Source organism: Corylus avellana, chromosome 4 (assembly GCF_965113065.1).
Source record: "Corylus avellana chromosome 4, dhCorAvel1.hap1.2, whole genome shotgun sequence".
Taxonomy (NCBI): domain Eukaryota; kingdom Viridiplantae; phylum Streptophyta; class Magnoliopsida; order Fagales; family Betulaceae; genus Corylus; species Corylus avellana.
Window position 1 is genome coordinate 29,855,833 of NC_142493.1, and position 26,527 is coordinate 29,882,359.

At 34.9% G+C, this 26,527-nt stretch overlaps 2 protein-coding genes across 2 annotated transcripts; one reads left to right on the forward strand and one right to left on the reverse strand.

Annotated features, from left to right (window-relative positions):
• Positions 1–522: 522 nt before the first annotated feature.
• On the reverse strand, positions 523–6,163 carry LOC132179364 (AP-5 complex subunit beta-like protein). Its single transcript, XM_059592074.2, has 3 exons — positions 4,673–6,163; positions 2,550–2,989; positions 523–2,332 (listed from the first exon to the last, which is right to left on the reverse strand). The coding sequence occupies exons 1-3, from the start codon at positions 6,116–6,118 to the stop codon at positions 859–861; spliced, it is 3,360 nt and encodes a 1,119-aa protein (XP_059448057.2). The 5' UTR covers positions 6,119–6,163; the 3' UTR covers positions 523–858.
• A 13,455-nt stretch (positions 6,164–19,618) lies between these two features.
• TAF15 (TBP-associated factor 15) lies at positions 19,619–26,200 on the forward strand. Its single transcript, XM_059591459.2, has 8 exons — positions 19,619–19,796; positions 21,482–21,649; positions 21,785–22,140; positions 22,247–22,447; positions 23,376–23,459; positions 24,124–24,205; positions 24,284–24,410; positions 25,644–26,200. The coding sequence occupies exons 2-8, from the start codon at positions 21,530–21,532 to the stop codon at positions 25,871–25,873; spliced, it is 1,200 nt and encodes a 399-aa protein (XP_059447442.1). The 5' UTR covers positions 19,619–19,796; positions 21,482–21,529; the 3' UTR covers positions 25,874–26,200.
• Positions 26,201–26,527: the final 327 nt, after the last annotated feature.

Below are 26,527 nucleotides of genomic sequence, written 5' to 3' on the forward strand. Positions count from 1 at the left end.
GTTTTCTTTGTAAGCAGTCTGGTAGCAGTACACAAACATCTTTTGTATAATACAGGATATGTTGAATCCATCAAATATTACCGTCAAGTTAGCAAGGTAGAAGAGGCTTTCAGAAAACAGTAATCTTGGGTTTAACGGCCAAGACTGAACTTTCACAAACTCGTGAGAACCAAGAGAAGAAATCTAGTTACTGGTAGCAGACAGGATTCTTGCAAATTAGTACAGAGAAGATATCTAGTTCTACAAGCACCTTGTGGGAAAATAAAGCAACAACAATCTATGGCAAGTTTTGAAGATCTTAAGACTGCTCAACAGAGAGGATTCTTGCAAATGAAGTAAAGAAAGAACCAATCTAGTTCTACCAGCACCTTGAGGGAAAATATATCAACAACAATCTCTGGCAAGTTTTGAAGATCTTAAGACTGCTCAACAGATCATAATATATTAGAAGATACCGAAAACGGGTGCATTCGTTATTGCACCCAGATAATCTAAACAATTCTGTCCAATGACAATGTGATATACAAATGATAAAAGCTTGTATTGACTGCAAAAAATGTATCAGCTTACCTTCTATTTACAAGCCTAGTGTTTGGCCCTAGGGGAAGATGTCCAAAAAGATTGCACTTTTAGAAGTTTGAATACACAAGAACAATACACGATAGAGGGGCTCACTTCCAGGCGTACTCAAGAAAAGTTTAATCTGGAAGCAAAGAAAAAAAAAAATTCCTTGCTGCATGAAACGATATAGCAGAAAGTTGGAACAAACTGCTGATGATGTCACAGCAATGAAAACAGGAACAAATGAGAGCATTGGGATGGGGAAGCAGAAGTACTCATTATGGAAAAGAGTTGCCCCTAGGTCAAAAATAAAGCTTCCAAATAATCATCAATATAAGCTAAGCACGGCCAATGATCGGTTCGAATTCGAACTAAAGTTGAAACATCACATACTTCCATTTGGAAAAGAAGATGGAATCTTGGTGGAAGAAATATCAAAATAAGAAAGCTACCCATATTTCTTTTGTTGGTACTACCAAGATTTTCCCTCTCATCTTCACCAGCAAAGTATGTAAGATGAAGTGGGGCTTGATCAAGACCAGTTATGGAGGTGCTAGCTTCAAGGGAAGAATCTGAAGCCAAATCCTTCCAGATGACGTCTCTAATCATTCCCCCATCCTTCACAATATTAACGAGTGGTTCACCAATCACACTCACAACAAAGTTAGCCAGGTACCTTTCAGTAGCCTGAATCAAAGAGGTTGCAGGGACTTCAAGTAGCTTGACTGATTGTGTCCCACTAATGGCTGCAACCCCTTTGCCTCCTTTTAGTGGAAAGGTCTCCCACCCAATGTTGGAAGAAGTACCGCATGCCTCCCAGAGAGCACTGAACAAGTTTGAGTAATAACCAGGTATTGCTTCTTTGGGGATGTCAAATGGAGCAATAGCCTGAAGAAACATGTCTTCTATTCCTATTGTGATACTATGAAGCTGAGCATGAATAATCTGACCATTTTCTGAATTTGTTTCAATGAAAACATCAACCAGACCAGGTGTTGGTTCCCGTGGTTCTAATACAATTGTTACAGGAGCTCTAAAAATTTCCTCTTCTCCCAATCCGTTTTCTACAGGTACAATATCTAAGGGCACCCTTTGACCAGAAATGTAATTATTTTTCGGGGGTTCACCAAGAAGAAAAGGTATGTGACATGATGGAATAGATCCGTACGGGGCGGAGGATGAAAAATTAAGCACAGTTGCATACATAGCAGGAAGGGCATCTACTCTATCCAAACCACTAGAAGTAGAGTCAACTCCAGATATGTGATTGAAAGGCTCGGATTCAAATCTCAAAGTACAGGATATTCTAACCTTGATCCCTGGCAAATGTCTATAATCAGGTATGCAAGAAAAATGGGTCCTTAAGGTTCCTAAGATCTCTGAAATCTTCGAATCCATCACACGCAATGGCTCCTGTCGTTGATCAATTCTAGTCTCTGGGATCTGAATATCAGTACTTCCATCAATCTCCCTTTCCTCAACTGGAGCTTCCCTGATGTCCTCAAAGTAACCAGGGTTATTACTATCAACACCCAAAGTTGGTAAAGACAGGGACCAAGATTGTTTGACAAGCAATGCTATCATCCGCTCAAGGTGAACATAGGATGAGATGTTCCTAGATTTCTTTAGATCGTAGGAAGTTCGAGGAGACTGGATATTAAAAAAAGAGCTGGAATGTGAAGAAGGAGAAATGCCAAGGAGTTGCTCCCCAAGGTTTAGCATATCTCTAAGCTTCTTTCCAGGTACACAGATCAGCATCCGCAGATAGATCCTGCAAAATGCCATGATTTATCATAATTAGAATAAGTCAACGGAAATAGCTAATAATGTTTCAGTTACCATTATTGGATCACTTATGCTTTTCTAAACAACGTTTATTTTACAAAGAAAAAAAGCTATTGAACTGCATATGCCATAGAAGTAAAACAGAAATAAAGGCAATCTGACTTCCACTGGAGAATGGGAGGAAGCAATTTTCAATATCATACCTTGCATTGTCACGAACCTCCAAATCAGGAAAATAAAGGCAAGTAAATGCAAGGAGGCGAGATAGTCTAAGGAACAATCTAGAGCTATGGTGGTGCATCAGCATGGTTCGACAGACACCAAGAACTCTACTTCCCTGAGACCAAGATTTTAGTCCTGTATCTGGGCCATGTTTCTCAACAAGGAAAACCATGAATTTGGTCAGCAGCTCTAACAATCCACTTGGAGGTATTGTATTATTTGCAGCGATTCTATCAAATATTGGGAAGCATGAAATCAATTTATAATCAATTGAGACTTTTGGAAGCAAATTCTCATCCAACGTCTGAAGCAGGCGTTCTCCCAACCAACAGTGTTTTTGACAGCCCAACAAGCGGTCAATAAAAGCAACAATCTCTGGAACCAATCTTTGATACTTCAAGATCATGTCCACTAGCATTTTCTGGAAAATAGAAGTTGAAACATAAGCATAGAGATCCAATGGCTGAACAAACAACAAAAAATAAGATTCCCTACTGAAAGTTATTGAGCAGGCAAACTGAAAAATGCTTAGAGTGTATGTTATATGTAATATTACCAAAAAATAAATAAATCCAAGATACTTGATATTTGTAGAATGGAACAGTAGAGTGCAGATTGACACTATTAGACAAAATGCAGATAGCAAATTGAATACTCGTGGGCAACAAGAAGTTGAGAGACATATCACCTGTTGATGCAGCCATCAAATAAGAGTCAAGTTATTGTCTTTACAGTGATTTTCAGTTTTGGCAGCCTAAGAACTTTTAATTTGTAGGGTCGTCATGGAATGTCCAGTTGACTTAAGATCTATATGCTTTTGAACCTTATATTATCAATGTCGCAGAGCCAAAAACATTTTTTTTAATTAGGTAATTACTTTATGCTTCATTGCACTCAAAGAATCAGAGACTTGGACATGTGATATTCACATTTGAGTGTTAAGGCAAGATGCCTAGGGTCGTCTCCATCTTCTTCACACTGATACTCTTCATGGATACAGTTCACAGCCCCTGACCAGTCACAAACTTTTCTCTCTTCTTCCCTCTTTTACAATCCCAAGTTAAGCCCCTCTCCTGACCTATCGAAACCCTTAAACCCCACAGATTTTACCTACCAAATAGCCAGCAAGTATCTTATAAAACCAACCCTAAATTGTCAAAAATAGATGCTGTCCAAACCTTCTAGCTACCTTTTTCGTTCATGAAACAGTGACTCTTACATTATTGACCATCATTTTGAAACCCTAGTTAATCTTTGTACCACAACCCTTTCTTTTAAAATTTTAAATCTTTTTTGTTTTGTTTTTGATAACTGGGGTATCCAGGGCTTCGCCCCGACTAGATTCCCAGGATACCGTCTAAAGCTCCCTCTCCACACGGGTTGGGTGAAGATCAGGCATGGCCAAAAATTCTAAATCCTAGATACACAAATTCTCAAATATTTGGAGTTGATAATGTGAATCCTGCTTATGCAGCATGCCCTTTAGCGTTGTGTAGTTTATGGAATATACAACATTTTATCATAGCAAGATAAAGAGAACATCATTGATTTCCACACATATGGTTGGATTTATATATGTGGGTTGATACTATTCCCAGCCACTGCCTGTTTTTTTCTCAATGATTCTTAGGTTGACCATATCATATGGTATCAAATATTTTGTCCCCATTCTACATCACCCTTAGCCACTTCAGCTAGTCAAATACAAGAAGCGGAAAAGATTGCCTAGAACGTCAAATTATCTCCAAATGCGTTCTAATAAAATCTGTTTGACATTCTTCACGGTGTCTTCATCTGTTTAGCAACAAGGGAACTCCTTATTAAACTTGAAGGTTTTGGTACTACATTAAAAAGCAGCAGATATTTGTTCGAAAGAGTTGCATATATTTGAAACCAAAGAGTCCACATGTTGTGATGAGAAATGAAGAAAGAAAAAGAAACAACAGAGTCTATTTGTAGTATATGACATATTTGCCTCGAAGAAACAGTCTGCGTTCTTTTTGTTTTTTCCAACATGTAATCATGTTTTTCTGACTCCCATACAACAGTAACCAATTGTTATATCGAGGTGAGAAAAGAAATAGAAAGAAAACCTACAAAATACCTGTAAAGTATTGAAGATGGTGGACTCCATGAGAATTCCAGTGGAGGAAGGATCGGCGTCAGAATGAGACGATCCACCGATCAAAAACTTACGGAAGGCGCGGAACGCCACAGCGGTTTCCGTGCTCGCCGGCGGCAACCACTGAAAAGCTGACACAGACACAATACCATCTCCGAACAGCTTCTCCCCAGACTTTCCCGCGTCCGAACCACTCTCCGATCTCAAGCTCTCCATACATACCGCGCAGAAAGCAAGCAAGTCAAGCTTCAAAGCCTTCAATGCGAGCGGATCAAACACTCTGGGATAGAAGCTCAACCCCATCTCAACGACCAGAGCCTTCTTTTTGTTAACCTCTCTGCTGGAAATCAGTTCATTGAAACCCATCAACCAATGAAGAGCGAGCAACCGAAAAACCAAATGGTGCTGCGCTTGTCTCGAAATCAACAAAAGCCGGCGGGCAATCTCGCCCTCTTGCCCATCGAAGGCATCCGAGAACTGCAAATACAGCATCAAAACGACATGGCACAGCATCGGATCATAGGAACAGATCAACCCGAAGAACTGCACCTTCAGCATGGAGGCCTGGAGCTCCAACGCCACCGCCACCGGCGTAATCATCGCCATGAACTCCGCCATTCCGCACGGCGTCAAAACCTGCGGCGATTCCAGCAAGAACGCCATCGCCCTCCTCAGCTCCTTGTAGTTCAACCCCGCGTTCGCGGAGTTCGAAGAACCGCCCAAGAGCAGCGATTGCGGCACATTGAAGGGAACCAAAGGAACCGAGGTGTTGAGGATCGAAACGCTGGACTTGTTAACCACAATGTTGTGTATCACCCAAGTGAACAATAGAATGTAGCTCTGCGACGCGTGGGTCCGCTCGTTTTGGCAGAGGCTCCAGAGGTGTCCGGCGATATCGGAGAGCAAACAGGGGTGGGATCGCTCCAATTCTCTCAAACACTCGCAGGCGACGGCGCGTGTCTGGCGGTCGGCGCCGTGGTTGGGGCGGTTGACGATGATCAACAACAATTCCACCAAATTCTCGGTGTAGTGAATGCCAAATCTGTGAAACACGTCGAGGGTGATGAAAATGGAGGTGGTGGAGACGAGCATTTGGTCTTTGAGTGCAAAGGTAATGTAAGTCCCGTCGAGGGGGGATTGGATGATGAGACGGAGGGTGTCGAGAAGGCGGTCCAGGAATTGGGGCTCCTGGGAGATAAAAAGCGCGTCGCAGAATTCTTCGAGGAAGAGGAGGAGGTGGAGCTTCAGAGGGAAGTCCCTTTTGTGGATGGACGAGAGGGCGAGGTCGAGGAGGGAGGGGATCGGGTACAGGGAGCTCCATTTGTGCCGCCGATGACCGCCGTACTGGAAGTCGTCGATGAGGGTCTCCCAGTCTTGCGGGGAGAGAGGCTTCGACGGTGGTGCCGCTGGTGGCAGTTTCTCCGTCATGGCTAGAGCGTTTTGGGCTTTGGAGATGGCCGACCTAGGTTTTGAAGTAACTGTTTTTTTTTAATTAAAAATAAATTATCCTTCTTTCTTGTTTTCTGGTTAACAGTTACTAGTACTGGTAGAAAATCTATTTTCATGCAAAAACATTTACTTTTCTTTAATAAATACTTCACTTCTGTTGGTCATGCCATGATTGAATTTAAAATCCCTTTGGCCTATTGAAGACAAAACTGATATGATTTTTATGAATTCGATTTGTTATCTAAATCTAATTAATATTATTACCAACCTAAGATTAAGGGGATCCGGCTTAGATGCTGTTATTAAAATAACAGCATGTATGCTGTAGTTGAATTAACGGTCAAGATTTAATTTTAAAGTTGACTTACTTTTAGAAGCATTTAATAGGAGAGAGAAAATGAAAAGAGATTTTGAGAAATTTAATCTTGACCGTTGATTAAACTATAATATACATGTTGTTATTAAAATAACAGCATGTAGGCTAAATCCAGATTAAGGAGGTTCCTAAGCTCTTATATTTATTAAGTAATTAATGTCTTTAAGTCATGGCATGAATTTAGGCATTTATCCACGGATTTGGCTTAGGTATAATAATTTTACATATTTTTTTGACGGTTCAAATTTTATTTTACTTGTTCATGAAAACTTAACATCAAATTTAGATTATTGAAAAAACTACCTTAATTTTTTATTTGAAATCTCCCATTAAAAATTAATCGACAAGATTGCAAAATCAAAGGAAAATTTATAAAAGTTATGTTCGGAGGATGCCAATGACGGTGGTAAAGTGCACTTTTCCGAGAGCATTCTTCTATAAGTGATGGTGGTCTTAGAGACAACGAGAGCCCTCATCCTTCCGAAGGCTCACAACGTCTTCGATGAGTAGTTTGTCATTGGGTAGTGGTTACAAATTGTAAATGTTGCGACTCTTGTGAGACTACCACTACCACCACCACCACCACCACCGAGGTGAGATGGGCAAAAATGATGATCTTTTAGGGTTTCTTACTTTTCAACTATCAATTATGTAGCAACAATTGGGAATTGAGACTTGCACCACTAGTAATTAGGGTTGTAGTCCAGGTCCAACCGAGTCGAGTAATGCTTGTTTGGACTCGGCTCAACAGAATCATATGCAATGATCGAACTTGGCTCGAACTCGAGCGGAGTCTTCGAGCCTTTTTCGAGCTCAGCTCGTTAGGACCCTTTCATATTTGAGCTAGACTCAAACTCAACAAGAGTCTCGAGCAAGATCCCATATTGAGTATGCAATCGACTTGAGCTTGTAGTCGTAGGTAGGTTAGGTAGTGGATACTAGAGAGGCTAGGGATGATCACACTGTAACAAGTATGGTCATCTTCACACTTGATCATCACCACGAAACTCCCATGGATGTTACATGAAAAGATGAGCAATGCAACTCTTGGTATTGCACTCTATAATTTACAATAAACATTAATGTCTAAATTATACTATGCAAACTACCTACGTAAGCTATTCACTTAGTATCTCCAGCGTTGCAAATTGCTCCGATCTTTCTCATTGATAGCTTGCTAACTGCAAAATACCAAGATATTTTACAAGTGAAAAAATAATTGTAAATGTTCATAGCTTAGTAAGTAAATTATCATACTCCTTAACGTGACAGTGAAAATTATCATTGAATTCAAAATTCAAAAATGACCAATCCAAAATCTAATAGAAATTTGACTATCGTGTCAAGAAATATACATTGAAAATGTAGGAAAGGGGTGGGTATCAGGTCGGTTTGGTTCGGTTCGGTAGAGTCATTTTCGGTCGATTAACTGAAATTGTTGATTAAATCGATTAATTCACTGATTAAATTTTGATAATGATTTATTTCGAAAATTTCGGTTAATCGTTTAACCGTGGGCTTTTTAATTGGGCCAAAAATTTATTGTTTTGGGGTCCCAATTCTTTTTTTGGGCTAAAATAGCTTATTGAACCAAACAAATTTCAAATGGACCCATTAATTAAATACAATAAGAGTCCACCATACATATGTTCTACACTTCTACTAATAAAATGGTTCTAGAATATTTATTATTGGTTAATTATCAACTAATTATGTTACTTATCGGTAAATTCAGTTAACCGATAAAAAAATATTTATACAAATTAACTGAACCAAACCTACGCTAGTATAAAAATCTTTAACCAATTTTCGACCGATTTCTGGCGATAAGCAATTAATGTCGGTTCGGTTATAGTCGGTAGGTAGTAAACAGTTAATATGTCCGCCCCTAATATGCATAACATTTCCCTAAAGATACATGATGTTTTAGAATCCTGTGACAAGAAAATGTGTAGGTGTTTAACAAGACAATTGACTTGTTAGAAACTCAATAATTCAACTTTTACAAGACTTGTGAATTTTTTATAGGCTTATATATAATGTCCCTTCACAATTTTGAAAACCAATCTATGATAATTATCCACTATATTAGGCATCACCTCTTGAATAGCTTTATGGGCCGGTTTGACAACGCGTTTTCATGATTATTATTATTATTATTTTTTCAATTTTAATTCTGTATTTTTATTGCACCCCACATTCTGTTTATTTTTCTTCTACAAAATTATCACCGCCGTTGTCAACATCTTCTAAAAAGCTAAGTTAATATATATATATATATATATATATATATATATACAAGCTGCATACCATATAACTTTATTTATTTTACATTTATTGGTCAAAGAAAAAAATATATATATATATATTAATTTTTTCTGGTTAGATATGCATTTATTGCAATGTTGTTACCGTGTACAATAATTAATGAACAATATAAAATCGAAAAGAGAGAGATTAAGAGAGAGTCGAAACACAAATTTAACGTGATTCGGTAATTTGCCTACGTTCACTCCACTCCCGTCTACTTGACCTTCCACTAGTATTAATATGAACCACAAATTTCAACAGGCTAAATGAATATTCTCTTCATATTCTTTTGTTCATTTAATTCTATTATTCAATATATATATATATATATATATATATATATATAATAATTTTTTAATTTCTGAGCTATTGTGTAAAGCAATGACAGTAGTAAACAGATGTCAGAGTAAAACTGAGCTTGAAGCAGTCCAACTTCTCCAAAAGTCAGGATTGTTAAAAAACTTATTTATAATTATCATGTGTGAACGCTCTTTAATTATAAAAGAAGATATATTAAAATATTAAAATATTAAAATAAGATGTTGTATTTATAATAGATTACAAATGTTTGGACTTCATCATTATATTTATTGCTGTTCAACATTTACTTAATTCCCACAAAAATATTTAGTTTCAAGAAAAGAGTATCAGAAATTAATTATGGATGGAATTCGTATAATGAAACTTGTGTGGATGATGATGGCATTGAATATAGTTGTAGTGGGAGCTGCCCCTGATGATAACCCTTCTCTTTCCCCTCTTCCTCTACATGTTGATTTTAGAACCACTAAAATCTCTTTACCTTCAAAAATCCCTTTAAAAATCCCTAAAATCCCTTTACCTTCAAAAATCCCCCATATCCCCCATATATATCCCTTTACCTCCAAAAGTCCTAATTACATTGATTTGTGCTGCAGAGTGCCAAAATATGTGCACAGCAGCAAAGCCTAGCTACGCATATAGGGCTTGTATGTTAGTGTGTTTACCCTTGAAATGTCGTCCCTCTCATTTAGATGGTGTCTATGACTGTGCTCTTGCTTGTACCAAGATGACCACCAATGGTATCAAGTTTTTAACCCTTCTCTCTCTCTCTCTCTCTTTCTATATATATATATATATATATATATATATATATATTAGAAAATCCATTTTCTAAGCATCTGTTTAGATTTACGATTTAAAAAAAATAATAATAATTAAAAAATGCAGTTAAGAGTTTGATAAAGTCGTAGTTTAGCATTTAAAATTGCACGTTTTCGAAAAAACACATCCTTATTTGAGATTGAAAATGCAGATTTTTTTAACGTTTCAATTATAAATTGTGTATATTAATACGAGATACTTATATTTACTTTTAATGTGTTACAGATGCGGATAAATTAGACGCCTGCTACAAAAGTTGCGGAAAGAATTATTAGTTTGTTCGCTTTACTATTTCTTCTGACTATTGTAAAAAAAATTAAAAAAAAAAAAAAAAATTACGTATATCTACTAAGAATAGAATAAAAATAGAGTGAGATGTGTTGAATTCTTTGCCTTCATAAATTAATCATAATTGCTTTGTATACTACAAGACATTCTTGGGCACGGTTACGTTGGCCATTATTCTATTTATTTATAAAATGAAATAAAAGGATGTATATTGAAGAAATATAGTGAGATTTGTTGAATACTTTGCCTTCATAATTGCTTTGTATACTAGAAGACACTAATGTTCATGCTTATTTTTGCCAACATTATTTCATACTCTTTTGTTTATTTTTTGGACGTGTCGGTACAAGAGTAGGGAAAGGGGAGGAAAATTCGAATTAGTGACCTCCGCTTCATAAAACATGCCCCGGCCGAATAAGCTATTCTTCGGAGACAACATTATTTCGTACTTTTGTTCAAAAAGAATGTCAACCATGAATTCTCGTCATTTTTATTTGTTCTCTCAAGCTTAACCTTAATTAACACAGTTTGATAAGTACAAATTCATTATTAGAATATCAGAAGTAAGAAAAACATAATTTTTGTTTTCTAATCAAATGAGGGAAAAGAGAAGGGTTCCAAGAACTTATTTCATCGATTTGACACATTTCCACGTCCTTATGAGGTTCCATGCACGATTGGGAGCCCCTTAAGGCCATCTGAACTATAATATTGATAAATGAATAGTAATGTTATTTAATAAATTGTTATATTGATGTGGTAGAGAAAATTAGTCATTAAATCAACACTTGTAAATAATAATAATAAAAAAAATCAATGACTGATTTTTATTTACACGTCACCATAGTTGTATATGATTTTCATTGTCCCTGAAACGTTAGGGCTAGTGGCTAGGTTCGTCATCTAATCTCTTAGAGTCGCAAATAATTATAAAGCAAGCAATCAACTAAATATGATAATAAATGCATGATAATAAAAATAACATCAAATTTAAAACTTCATTATTCTCAAAAAAAAAAAAAAAATTAAACTTCATTAAATGCGAAAACACTTGGTCTAAAGTAGTTCCAAATACCAAAACACTTATTAAATATCAATAATAATAAAAATTATTTCTTGAGCAATTGCACTTATTAAAAGTATGTAAACTTTAAAATTCAATCTTAACCATTGATTCAACTACAGCATACATACTGTTATTAAAATAACAGTATGTAAGCCAGATCTCATGCGCTATACACTTACTCCCACTTCTCCGCACCCATTTTTCCACACTTATAAGTGACTTGTAAAACCACTATTTAATCCAATGATAGTAAGTGTGTCAAGTAAAACAAATGTCGTCAGTCAGGAGATCATCCTTTTATGAGTTGCCTTAGAGAGACGGTTGTTAACGACTATCTTCCTTTTTCTTCTTTTTTTCTTGGTTTGTTCACCGAGCTTCTAGCCTTTTTCATTATTCTAGGTTTGACGGGCCATTAATGGGGCATATCTTAATAAATAATGCTACACTTACTCTAATTTTTTTACACAATTTTTCACACTTATAGGTGATTTTTAAAACCACAATTAAATATGAGATGGATCATAATTGGATTTGAATCCAATTGTAGGTTTAAAAGCCACCTATGGGTATGAAAAAATTGTGTATAGAAGTTGTTAGGCCTTACCATAATCCAATCATTCCATATAGTTTTCCTCCCTATCATTTTTTGTTTAATTTTTAAGTACTTTTGTCTCAAACAATCTTATTCAATTGAAAAGATAAAACATAATGATATTTTTGGAATCACAAATATTCCTACACGATCCCTAGGAATAAACCAATATGAAAATCCTATCAAATTCTTAATCATTAATTATTTTCAAACGTGAATTTAGTCGAATCTAAATTCTTAGAAATCCTCTATAGATCTTAGCTCACAGCCAAGCCCATGAGCATGTTAGTAGTAGTCTCGAGGACTTGAGTGAAGATTGTAAAGATGCACATGATTTCACAAGATCAAATATAGTTAAGGGCATCCTTACCTTTCTTAAGTGACCTCGACTACTTAATGTCACTTAAAAAATTAGGTAAAATAGTGACATGTGAAATGTGACATTTTAAGCTCAAAAAATGTCTCTATTTAAATAGGGACATTCGAATACTGATATTTTACAAATTTTATTAAATATAGTGACTAGAATAAAAATTATGGATGTTTGAACAGTGAAAATGTTCCTACAAGGTGACATTTTTGCTCACACATCCCCTTTCCAAAGAGGACGTGTGAATAATAACACGTCCCCTTTGGGAAGGGGATGAGTGGGAACAAAAAAAGTCCCAAAATTAGGGGGAAAAAAAAAAAAAAATCCTTCTTGCCTGTTTCCATTTAGACGCTTTTGGGGGATATCTTTTGATTTTTTTGGGTTGCAAGTACACCTAATTGTAACATAGTTTGAAATAAGTAATGCAATAACAACGCAATCCTATTTGTATTCTAAGGATCGATGAACGTAGGCGGCTTCTAAGGTCGAACCACCTCAAATCCGTGTCTTTTGATCTCTTTACTTTCTCTTACCCAATATTTTCTATTATATTTTTAATAATATATATTGATTCTTGGTTCTATTGTGAGGATAATAATTTGCAATGACAAATTAACCAATTAACCAATTAATTCCTAGCCAAATGTGACCCCCTAGGCACACTAGATAACCATCTAGACAAAATCTTAATGATGCTTACCAAAAGGGAAGAGGTAGATTTGAATGCCGACTTATGCATGTATCTCAAGGTCACTTAATTAATATTAATTAACCTTCATATATAATTACAAAATGGGTGTTTTAATATATCATTTTGTTACAATTTTGATTGTATTTTATCTTTGGATACCAATATTCCTCTTTGAATCTTATTGTTATAAGTATGCATGATTTATTTTAAAAGTTAGACTATAATAATGTTTTATTTATTTATTTATTTTAATCAAATAAGGGAAAACGGGTTATAAGACTAATTGACCACAAAAAGGGTGGGCACTCCTACAATAAGGCTCAAAAGGCAAATGCAGTACAAATTCAGAAACAATTTATGGATCTGGTCTAAAAGGACCAAACAACAGGCAATGACATACAACCTGAGCCTTTTTCAGGGCCGCACAAAGCGGTGACAAATGCAAAAGAACTCGGTGAAGAGTTCGTTGTGGTAAAGGCAACAACCACCGTTAAATGGTTGTTGCAGGGCAGGCACTGCAGACTATAATAATGTTATTACTTAATTCAAAAAGCTACTCAACTTCTCTAAAAGCCACATTTTTAAACATTTTCTTCATTTATTTAGTCAGAACTTTCTAACAATAAATAAATCGATTTTTTTTGTTAGCTAAAATATATTTATTTTGAAATCCTCGAATTCTCCATAAATAAATAACAGTTTGGCATTGAAATTCCGCATGCATGATAAAAAAAGCTGAAGAGAATTATGTGGGTTGGAATTGGGAGAATCATGAAGCTTGTGTGGATGATGATGGCGTTGAATACATGCATGCTGTTCATGATCATTATGGCGGTGAAAGCTGCAGAAAACCCTCCTGTTTCCTCTCCCTCTCCCTCTCCCTCCCCACTTCCCCATATTAATTGGTCTCCAAGAGTGGATGCTGAAAAACCAAAACGCCCAAAAAGGCTTCTGCCTCCAAAACTTATAAGTTTATGTCATTGTGTGATGAACTGCGACCAAACATGCAAAACGGCAAACCTTTTGCCGGTGTACCTGGCTTGCTTCGTCGTCTGTTTGCCAATCAAATGTCGTCCATGGCGTTTAGATGTCGTCGACGTCTACCATTCCATCAGCACCGCATTTGGATATGGTATAGGGTGAAGATTAGCAAATTTTTTTTTTTTTTTTTTTTTTTTTTTTTTTTTAAATATGAAAAAAAAAAAAAAGCCTGGCGTGCTTAGAATCACGGCCCGTTGGTATATATCAAGTTCATTTCTTCTTTTCCTAATCTTTTTTATTTTTTATTTTTATTATTATTATTATTATTAGGGCTAACTTCATTTTAGACCTTTGAATTATCACGCGATTTGACAAGCTTCCCCCAAACTTCAAAACCTCTCAATTTGAACACCTAAATTTTCAATTGCAGTCAATTTAACAGCAATACCTAAAAATACCAAAATATCTATGATTTTTTTTTTTACTTTCTTTTTTTTTTTTTTTAAAAAAAAAAGAAATTTGGAAGTAAGGGTAAATTTATAATTTTATAACAAATTCAGGGGTATAAACATCATTGTCTCACTTTTAACGTTGAATATCTGACGGGGTGATTCAAATTGATTGCAATTGAAAGTTCAAGTGTTCAAATTGAGAGGTTTTAAAGTTTGGGGAGCTTGTCAAATTGCATGATAATTTTGGGGTTTAAATTGAAGTCACCTCTTATTATTTTTTGACCAAATTTACGGTATTAGATATACACAAAATCAAACAAGGAAATGAAAATGGAGTGAGTACTTTGAGGATTTATCTATTTCTGACTCCAATATGTATGATTTTTTACTTTGGAACATAATTTATTTTCTTTGAATTTCATACTATTACTATATTATTATACGATTGTTATTCAATTTGATGACGTGATGGTAATTAAATTCAACCATTAGATCATCACTTACAAAAATTAATGGTTGATTTTCCCAGTCAAATCATTCCAATTATATGATGGTGTATAACAATATACTAAATAACATTTCTCTATATATTATATTTCCTACAAGATTCTTATGTTTATTTGTAATGTGACAGGTTTGGATGAAGCAAGGGTTGGCTACATTCAAAGATACGTAGAAAATTGCAAGGAGATTAATTATTTGGTTCTCTTTACTATGTAAGAAATAAAGTGAGACATGCTGGATACTTTGTATTCATTGTTTTGTTTTGTTTTGTTTTTTTTTTTTTTTTTTTTTTTTTTGGAACTTTGGATACTATGTATTAATACATGACGTTGCTCATGCTTTCTTTGGCCAACATCTATTGTATTGGTTTGTTCAACAAGAATGTGAAGCATAAATTACCAAGTTTGTGTTTGTTTAACATACTTAAAGCATTATTAGCAACCTTATCAAAATAACCAATAATACATTTTTCTTTATTTTAATTACTCACTTTTTAGAACACTACCAACAACCTCACTATTTTAACAATTCGCTTTCACAATTCCATTTAAATATTATTTTTAATATTATTTTTTTAAATATTTATTTATTCTTTCTCTAATTATTAAAGGATGAGAGAGATACCGAAAAGGAGAGAGAGAGAAACCATTTTTTATTCAATTAGTAAGTGAATAGTATTACTGTTCACTCACCATTTTTTCCCTTGGTGGAACACTTGCCATTTTATTAGATTGACTTGTATGAATTAGCTACAAACCATTCACGATTTTCTAGTTTTGGCATGCCCTTAACCAAATCTTGATTGGTTATTCTAATTAGGTCTTTAAGTTAATGTGTCTTTACCTTTGGTGCCATAGTTTTCACTGGTGAACACACTAATGACTTTTTAGATGACAAATCATAGAAATTATCTAGCTAGAGTCAATGGTACCTTTAAACAAGTACACTTTATTTTCGGGTTGCTTCCCACTTTGTGTTTGAAAGCATTCCTGATAATTATCTTTTGCAATTCTCCTTTTCCTTTTCCCCATTTGAAATATGAAAAAAAAAAAGAAAAAAAAAGGTACTCTCCATTTTCCTTAAATATGACACTTCTTTTGAAACAGAACTTGTTTTTGTTATCTAAATCACAAAGTTGACTAATACTCACTTTGTGTGTCTAAAGGTTTTCTACACACAAAGCATCATCTAACTTTGTATTCCATGAGTGACCAATGCTCTTCTACCGAGTACTCTTGCAAAAATGACTAAGAGTCTGTTTAGAATTATGTTGAAGAAGAGTTTTTTTTGAAAAAAAGGTCTTAAAGAAAGAGATTTTAAAAAAATAAAAAATAAAAAAAAATCATTTTAAGTACTTTTTTTTAGAGCAAAAAAGTCAAAGAAATACTTTTTGAGTATTTTTACCAAATGGACAAGCTTTTTATTTTGCACAATTTTAATGTACTAAATTTTTTTAAGTTTTTAACACAATCTCAAACTTGCTATTAGAGGACGTTTGGTAAGCATAATAACTATTCTATTAAGAAAATGAATAATTATTACTGAGAATGAAATAACTATTCATATTCCTCAGTTTGATGGCAACACACACTCTCATAGAAATTGTACCAAAATTACTAAAATACCCTATATATATATATATATAACCATCTAAGAAAAATGGAAAAAATTATTCGCGGCCAACCCAAGAGGTGGCCGACCACCATGTCATAACCATGGGGGTGGTTGCACCACCCCGGGATCCCCTCCCCAAGGGACTCATGCTTCTCTTCTTTCTTTTATCGTGTTGGACTCATTCATTTTTGTAATTAACTCACTCATTTTAAGATATGACCACAGGCAAAAAAAGAAAAGACACGTATTTTTGTTTTGTTTTGTTATGTAGCTAGCAGCAGGACTCTTCATGTGAGTGGTTATTAACCGCTACTAATTGTTAACCCTTCCATTACTAATTATCGTGTTATTGCACGGGTGGGTGGTTGGCTTTCCCAACTAACCACCCAACACGGTCGGTTAGTGGTGGTAGGGTAGGCGAAGGTAATTAACTGCTAATTAAGTGACCTCACCTACCTATTGTACCCTATAAATACACCCCCATTGTAACCTAGTTTGAAATAAGTAATACAATAAACAATGCAGCCCTATTGGTATTATATATACAGTGGACTTGGGCTTCTAAGGCAAAACCATCTCAAATCATTGTTTTTCTCTCTTTGCTTTCTCTACCCTATATTTTATATCATAATTATAACTAATATTATATATATGAATTGATTCTTGGTTCTGTTGTGAGGATACTAATTAGCAATGACAAAATTAATTAACCAATTAATTCCTAACCAAATGTGACCTCTAAGCACATGCACTAGATAATCATCCACACAAAATCTCAAGTATGCTCACAATTAGAAGAAGGGAAGAGGTAGATTTGAATGCCGATTGCTTGTGGCATCTGGATCTCAGGTCATAAAGTCACTTAATTAACCTTCAATGGGTGTTTCAATTCTAAAGCTACCCAACTTTTCTAAAAGCGCCAATTTAAAAACAATTTATTTATTAAATCATAACTGTCTTTTGGGGTGGAAACAATTAAGAATAAATATATCAAATTATATATTATTTTGAAATTCTCAAATATGTTTATAAATAACCGTTGGGCTTTGAAATTTCGCAGAACAAATAAGTGGAAGAGAATGTGGGGAGTTGTGGGTGGAATTGGAAGAATGATGATGGCTTTGATGATCATGATGATGGCAGTGAAAGCTGCAGAAAAGTCTGTGCACGTGGCTTCCTCTCCCGCTCCCTCCCCACTTGGCAGTAATTGGAGTCCAGAAGAAATGGATAAATTCGTTCTACCTCCAACGCTTCTACGTTTATGCCATTGTGTAATGGAGTGCGACCAAACATGCAAAGCAGCAAATCCTTACCCAATGTACCTGCTTTGCTTCTTCGGCTGTTTGCCGATTAAATGCCGTCCATGGCGTGCAGATGTTGTCTCCGATTCCATGACCACAGCCTTTGGATATGGTATGAATTTTATTTCCTCTCTCTCAAATGAAAAATGCATGGAGTGATCTAAATTCAATGCAATTTTCAAACACTGCTAGCTCCTTACTGAATTTAACAATGATCTCTCAAAACCTTCTTAAGGGCCTGTTTGGATATATGTTTGATAAGCCTAAAAATACGTTTAATACTTAAAAAGTTCGTTTAAAAACAAAAATATTCGTTTGGAAAAAAAAAAAATGGTACTTATATATTCTAGAAGATTCTTATGTATATTTTTGCTGTGACAGGTTCGGATAAAGCAGGAGGCTCCATTCAAAAGTTCGTAAAAAGATGTAGGGAGAATAAGAATAAGTAGTTGGTTCTCTTTCCTGTGTAAGAAATAAAGTGAGACGTGTTGAATACTTTGTATTCTTTGTTTCTTTTGTTTTTTGTTATTTTTTTTTTTTTTTAATTATTTGAACGTTGGATAATTTGTATTAATAAAGGCTTTATACACAATACATGACGTTGCTCATGCTTAATTACTTGCAATAATAATAATAATAACAAAAAGAGTATTCATCATTGGATATTAGCAACTATGATTTGTAATGAATATTGCTGTCAAAGTGCTTGTAATTTCATCAGTAATTACTTACAAATCAAGCAAAGTATTCATCATTGAATATTAGCACCTATGATTTGTAATTAATTTAGTAGTGTGCAATCTTTTCAACAAAATACGTACTTTTTTGTAGAATGTGTGAGCCACTTTTAGAGTATGTTTGAAATTGCATTGAAAAATACAATTTTTAAAATTAATATATATATATATATATATATATATATATATATATATTAATATATATCAATTTTCAAAAGCTTACCTTTCATTCTTAAGATTTTCTCAAAATGGCGTTTTAGCCATTTTAAGAGTAAAAAAGTTAAATAAATGCTTTTGGAATTTTTTACCAATAGGTAAGCTTTTTGTTTAATTAACACAAAATACTTTTTAAATTTCTTAACGAAATCTCAAACAGACTTTTAATAAGTTATGCATTTTATTGCAATCTCAAACGTAGTTTTTAAAATCGCAAGCAAGGGGATACATTTTTAAAAACGCACGATTTTAAAGGTTAAATTACAATTTAAAAACCAAACTACGATATTATCAAAGCTTAACTACGTTTTTAAAAATCATGTTTATACTTGCACATTTTGAAATCACAAAACCAAACGGATCTTAAGTCACTTAAAACACTTGATGTCAGCCGGTATGGCATGAATGTGATAAATAGGTGTAAAGAATAATATTACCCGTGTGTTTTTTTAAGAGATATTATTTTGTGATTTTCTAAATTGCTATAATCACTCAAAAAATATATATATATATATATATATATATATATATATATATATATATATAATATTTGCATCAAAAGTATTGCCAGCCTTCAATTTGGTCAATGTGGTATCATATATTTGGTTAAATGAAATAAAATAAAATTGTAATTGTAAAATTAATTATCTTTATTTATTTTGTTCCCTCAAATCTAATACAAATTGAAGACCATCATTGAAATATTAATTATGCTTCTTATGTTTCATTAGTATTTGTACCATGGAAAAGAAATTAGAAAAAAGAAAGAAAAAAAAAATAAAGAAAAATAAAGAGATATAGTCGCAGCTGCGAATTAACTTCAATGTCGAAACGGTGCCGTTCACGTATTTTGTTTCGAACAAAATCCCCTAACCCTTCTTCGCTCCAGCACCCGAATCTGGTTCCCCCACTTCCTCGGTTCATCTTCTCTGCGTTCGCACCTGTGGATTTGGAGCTGAACCTCTGAAGTGAACCGCGTCGGACCAAGAGACTCGAGGAATGCATCCTCAGCAGAGGTCTTTCTTCTAATTTTCTACTTGTCCTGCCCAGATCTCATGCCAGTACTCCTATCATGTCATGAATAATTAGGAATCTTAGGTTTTACAATTACCTTCCACCATATCCCCCTCTTCAGAATTTTGTTTGAAAGCACTGAGATTAGTTGATTAACTTCTAGGGTTTGTCATTTCATAAATGATTTTAGCCAAATCTTCTAAGATTTCAGTTGATATATACATATGTATTATCAAATTGAACTTCTTGATTTTACATTATTTTTTAGGCGTTAAGAATATAAATTATTTTTTCATCCTATCTTACTTTTCGGTCTTTTGGACGTTATCCGGTAAATCTGACTGATTTTACCAAAAACATCAGTGTGATTGGTCTACTTATGTGGTTAGATTTTTAGATTTGGTTTGTAGGTGCTGTTTTAAAGTTAATTTATGCTTTATTTGAATTGTTACTTGCATTTATGTTACAACATATTAAAGAGAAAAAAAAAAAGCTAATGAATCAAGTAATAGATAGCTGAAAAATATCATATTATTGCAGATATAGTTGTAGAAAGAATTCTAAATGGAATGTTGTTTTCTCTTGGAACTTCTTTTAGTGGTACTAAATGAACCATATGCATTTAATTGAATGTGTTGCACCAAATTTGATAAAACAATCTTATAAAATAAGGTCACTTGGAAAGGCTTGGTTGATGCACTCGTACCACAGATTGTTCAGAATATTTATTATCCAAAATTAGAATTCATTGTTATATGTAGTATGTGGTGACCAATAAACCACAAATTTAACCTTCTTCGGAGCCACAAAAACTATTCACGTTGCTAAGAGCTTGAAATATGCCTGCAATTGCTTTACTCCTCAAAAAGTTTTAATTCTTAGTGTGTGTGTCATCCGTATCATCTACTTGTCTTATTTAGTTGTATTCTTGGATTTTTGAATGCTGCAGCAGCTTTGTGCTTTAAATAGGCTATACTTTTCAGTGAAGCATTGCTTTTCGGGTATTTTGTTACCTTTTTTTTTTTTTTTTTTTTCGAAATCTAAATAGATTGACTTCTACATTAGTCCGTGTGAAAAAAAAAATATAAGTGTAAGATTAATTTTCTAAATACCTTTTGTCTATCTGGCATTGCAGTTTTTTTAACTGTTTTTGCTGCCAATGGATTCTAGCTTAAATGACACTTCCTCCCTCCACAAGAATGGGGTGGAGAGTAATTTTTTGGGTTTACAAGGCCCATTAGATGCATGTTTGACGCACCAGAAAAAAAAAAAAAAATTGTTTTGTTGTGGTGCAGTACCTACATTAGAAATAATTAAAGAAACTTGACTGAGGCATGGGTATGAATATGACACAAAAGTGGACTGTCAGACGTGATAAATTCTTCAAAAAAAAAGGGTGTTTTAATTGCCATCTTATGAGTCTGAATGTTATGTGTTTGCTACTTGCATGTGTATTGTTTAAAGCCTAATTTTTTTTTCATTGGTTATTGGGCTTCTAATTATGACCAATGCCTTTTCCCTTTCTCCTTCCCCATGGGGCCAATTACTTTTATATATATATATAAAATTATGATCAATGCTTTTTTAGTACCAATTAGAAGTGAATTTCCTTTTCTGCTGATATGTTTCTTCTATTGTAATTTCTTTGAGCAATTTATCTCAGCTAAGCTATTATGTCTTTTTATAGAGTTTGGTGGTTGTTCTGTTTACTTTAAATTCATGAAATTGGAGCACAATGGCAAGCTATTCGGGAAAAGGAGCCCCTTCAAATGGATCTGTGTATATATGCAACTTGCCCTATGGAACTGATGAAAATATGTTGGCTGAATATTTTGGCACCATAGGGTTACTGAAGGTATGGAGTCTGACCTGGTGTTGTATAGAACTGCACCTAGTCCCTGTTTTACCATCAATGATATAATTTCTCGATGTATATAAGAAGCTTAGTAGTTGTGCACCTTTGTTTTTATTGTTGCTCCATACTCCACAGAAAGACAAGCGAACAGGTCGTCCAAAGATATGGTTATACCGAGACAAAGTGACAGATGAGCCAAAAGGAGATGCCACAGTAACATATGAAGATCCACATGCTGCATTAGCTGCTATTGACTGGTTTAACAACAAGGATTTTCATGGTAATATCATTGGAGTTCATTTAGCAGAGTCAAAAAGCAAAGATGACCACACATATAACTCAGGGGGAGATCCTAGTGATGCTGGTGATTTTGGTGGATCAGAGGAAAATGCTTGGAATATGAATGGGGGTGGTGGAAGAGGAAGAGGTCGGGGTGATGCTTCAGGAAAAGCATGGCAACAAGAGGGGGATTGGTTGTGTCCGAATACAAGGTCTGTGATGTGAGATTGGTGAGCAGCTCTTTCTTGCTCTTCTTTTCACCATTTTCATTTTCCTATAATTGTTGTGCAAATGACTTTTGATATTATATTTTTGCAGTAGTTGTACAAATGTGAATTTTGCATTTCGTGGTGTATGCAACCGCTGTGGAAGTGCTCGACCTGCTGGTGCCTCTGGTGGTGGTGCAGGGGCTGGTGGAAGTGGCAGGGGACGTGGTGGCCCTGACTCGGGGGGGCAGAACCGTGTAGTTGGTGCTGCTACTGGTGGACTATTTGGTCCAAATGATTGGCCTTGTCCAATGTAATCCCATACATTTTTATATTATTTTTTTTTTTCCTGATTTTCTTTATGTTTTCATGTAATTTTTGAATGCTTTTTGCCATCCTGATCTTTCAATTATGGTTTTTTTTTTTATTAGGTAAATTTTCAGTCCATCCATATTTAAAGCTACATGGTAGTATCTTGTAGAGATTACGCTAATTAACCAAAGAGCACAAACCTCTTGGCTTGATGAGTTTTAGTTTCAGGAAAAGAGTGGTTTAGAATAGGAATGGAATTGAGATTTAGGATGATTGTTTGTCAAGATTGATTTAAATGTGTATTGCTCGAAGAGGAGCCAGAAGGGTGTGTCCTATTGATTTGACGGGCCAAATTTTTGTCAGAGTTTAGCTGTGTTCCAATTTGCTTACGTGAAACACGTATCATTTCTCCCTCATAATAAGGAACCAACGTAGGACTTAGCACCCATGAGTGTCTTTATAATCTACCCACTCTATGTGGGTTATTCATCTTCTCAATGTAGGATTGAGGTGTTACATTGTGCTTGCACCAAAATTAGCCACCTTACCTTGGCTGGATGTCTGTCCTAGTGGCTGTCCATCATGCATGGTTAGCTTGCACATGATTATTTTCCTTAACATCTGAAGTTTTTGGTTAAATGTAGTAAAGCCATGACTAACTGCCATTAAAAAAAAAAAAAAGCCCTCACTAACTGCCATAACACATGTTGTGCATATATGTATTTCTATTGGATATATCTTGTGTCTATTGGTAGGCACTAAGCTATATTGATTAGAAAGTTCTCTTAGATTGTTTTAATTGCATTTCAATCTATTATGAATGTTGGAAAAATTTATCATTACTATCAGTTATATTAATGCTCAAGTCATGTGCTGAAATGAGTGTATCATTATTCTTGTTGCTTATGCCCTTTGCTTTTATTGGTCAGGTGTGGTAATATCAACTGGGCAAAGCGCACAAAATGCAATATTTGCAACACAAATAAACCCGGTACCAGTGAGGGTGGTGTCAGGTATGGATTGATGGTTATTTGGATTTATGTAATTGTTAGGTGCCAATCAAGAACTGAAACCTATTTAAATAAACTGAAGCAACTCTTACTATGCATCAAGAGACCAGAAGAGAGTTGTGGTGCACCCTCTCATGGTTATTAACGTAAATATGTGATGGTATATATTTAAAAACAAATGAGAGAAAAAGAAAATGAAAACATGGGATGAAGTAGAAAAGAAATGTTATGCTTTTGAAATTCAATGAGTTGGGTGTAATTATCTAGCAATAGATTAAAACCTACATTAGTGCATTCTATGTGTAACATGGCAACTCATTGGAGCTATAGATGTATACTCTGTTATGCAACACTCTATGGTTTCCGTGTTTCTATTGCACTTTGTCGTGATCCAGGTTAGTGTTAACATTGTTTTGTTTTTCTGAGAGTGCGATATTCTTAACAAAGCATATATATATTTTTACCAATTTTACTCAAGTGTACCTCATGCACCATAGAAAATCTTCACTTTTTTTTTTTTTTTTTTTTATTATTATTATTTTTTTTTGGGGGGGGGGGGGTTTAATAATCATTTTTTTGTTTTTTGGCTTGTGTTTGTATCACAATTTAACCTTTGCTTCAATGCATAAGCCTCAAACATTTTAGAAATAACACATTACTTAAACAGAGGAGGACGTGGTGGAGGTTACAAAGAACTTGATGAAGAAGAATTAGCGGAAATTAAGCGACGTCGGCGGGAGGCCGAAGACGTAAGATTAATTTGTGCCCATATTACATGAACTTACTTATTTTATTCTGGTTTGACATTCATTCTCTTCTAATCTCAGGATGACGGTGAGGTGTATGATGAGTTTGGCAATCTGAAGAAAAAGTTCCGTGCTAAAGCGCAACAAGCTGAAGCTGGACGAGCACTACCAGGTTCTGGGCGTGCTGGATGGGAGGTTGAGGAACTAGGTATATCTTACATTTTTAAGCACAACTGATTCTCTTTAGTGCATTCTTTGAGATTAAATGACAAGTGTCCATATAAGAAGACATGTTTTTTTTGCATGTGATGCCCTTCACTTGGCAATTTGAGTTGATAGAAAACCAAACAGATTTGGCTCCTCTATAATAGGCTGTCCAGGTTCATCAGCCAGCCCGTTATGGATCCTCTAGCATAGGCTGTCCAGTTCATCAGCCAGCTCGTTATGGGTTCATATTGTGTGATTTAATCCATGGAAATGGTAACTGAGAATCCTTGATATGATAGATATGGTTGGGGATTTATGCAGAAAGTACTGAAATAGTCTCATTGAAAAAATATTGACATCAGCCGAAACAATAAAGTGCAAACGTTAACTTTTTTTTTTTTTGATAAGTCATATGAGTTTAACTTATTAAAAGAAGAAACTTGAAATGCTAAATTTACTTCAGGTTTCCCTTGTCAAGCTGGCAACCACACTTAAGTACAAATTTGTTGAATGCAGGTTAAAATTTCGCCCTTTTTTGTTGTTGTGAAATTTGGAATTTTTAGGATCAAGAAAGGTGTTGATTGTCCGCCATTATGGGTGTCACAGTATATGTCCGAGTACCATCCCTAGTCAGTGTAGGATGGTCTCACAAAGCTTCAATTCGTATCTGTTTGGGGAGCATCAAGGTGCAGTCATGATTGTGTCACAATAGATATACCAAGAGATAGATGCACAACAATTACATGCAAATGAGTTCCAAAATGTTAGAAAAACACAACACATGGTTGTTATTTTTAAGAAAGTGTAAATAATGGCTAGTATTTTTGTCTTTTTATTTTTATATAACTGTTTATTAATAAAATGGTAGCATGGGCCAAATACTCCCCTTTTGTCCCTCTTCTGCTATGAGGTCTTATTTTCCTTTTGAAATTCCTTTGATGGATTAAACAGGCTGGCACACTGCTAATGTTGTAAAGGTTCAACCCATGATCAGTAATCACTTGTTTTAGATACTACTTTTGTAAGAATATGTTTGCTTGCATTTATATGCTGTCAAATGTAACTTGGTGCATTCTTAAGAGCTCAACTATGTAGGTTTTCCGCACGTCATGGAATCATTCTGTTATTGTAAAAAATATTGCAGTTGGTACCGCAAACATTATGAATAGTTTTCATTCATGTGTTGTTTAACATGTTTATTTATTATTTTTTTTATGTATAAAAATTGTTGCAGGCGTGATAGAAAGAGAAGATAGGCGAGAGAGAAGCAGAGACAGGGGAAGGGATCGGGATGATAGGGAGAGTAGCAAGAACAGAGAACGAGATGGCAGGGACCGGCGTCGGAGTCGAAGTAGAGAGAGAGATAATGCAAAAGATCGGGACCGGGATTACGATCATGACAGAGATAGAGAATACAGCCGGGACAGGGACCGTGATCGGGACCGGAGCAGGCACCGCTATTGAAAAATTGCAGCAGCTTCTCTGACTTTTGATCATTGTTTTGGTTGTGTCACTGGCTTTTGAGATACTACTAAGATGGTCTTTTGCTTCCTTACTGGGAAGAATGGCATTGGCGTTGAACTCCGTTTGACATGGCATTTTTAGCTTGTATGCTAAAAATACGAGACTGCCTCTTTTCCAGTTTTTGAAACTTCATTAAAAACAGTGATCCGTGGTGTCATGTGAACTTGTTGTCCATATCCCTTTAGGAAGTATTTGGATGTAAACCTGACGTGGAATTATTAATCATTATGCTAAGATGACTCAATCACCTTAAAATTCTATTTTTTATTTTTTTATTTTTATTATTATTTTTTTCTCTCTTTCTACTATGCCTCTCTCAAAATGGCGTTCAGTTTATGGATGTTTGCTCTTGACCGGTGTTGCTGTGCATCCTGCAATTGATAAATGGATGATGATGATTCGAAGCTTCCTTTTGTGGATGGGCACGGATATTTGGTTTCATCGCAATATGCATTTTAAATGGTTCTTCTGAAGATAACCTTTTGTTTGCTCCAGCATATAATGCCATATGCCCATCATTTGCCAACTCTTTCTTCAATCTCTTATGCATTATTTCTTTTAGTAAAATGTTAGATCTACCACCAGTATTACTTT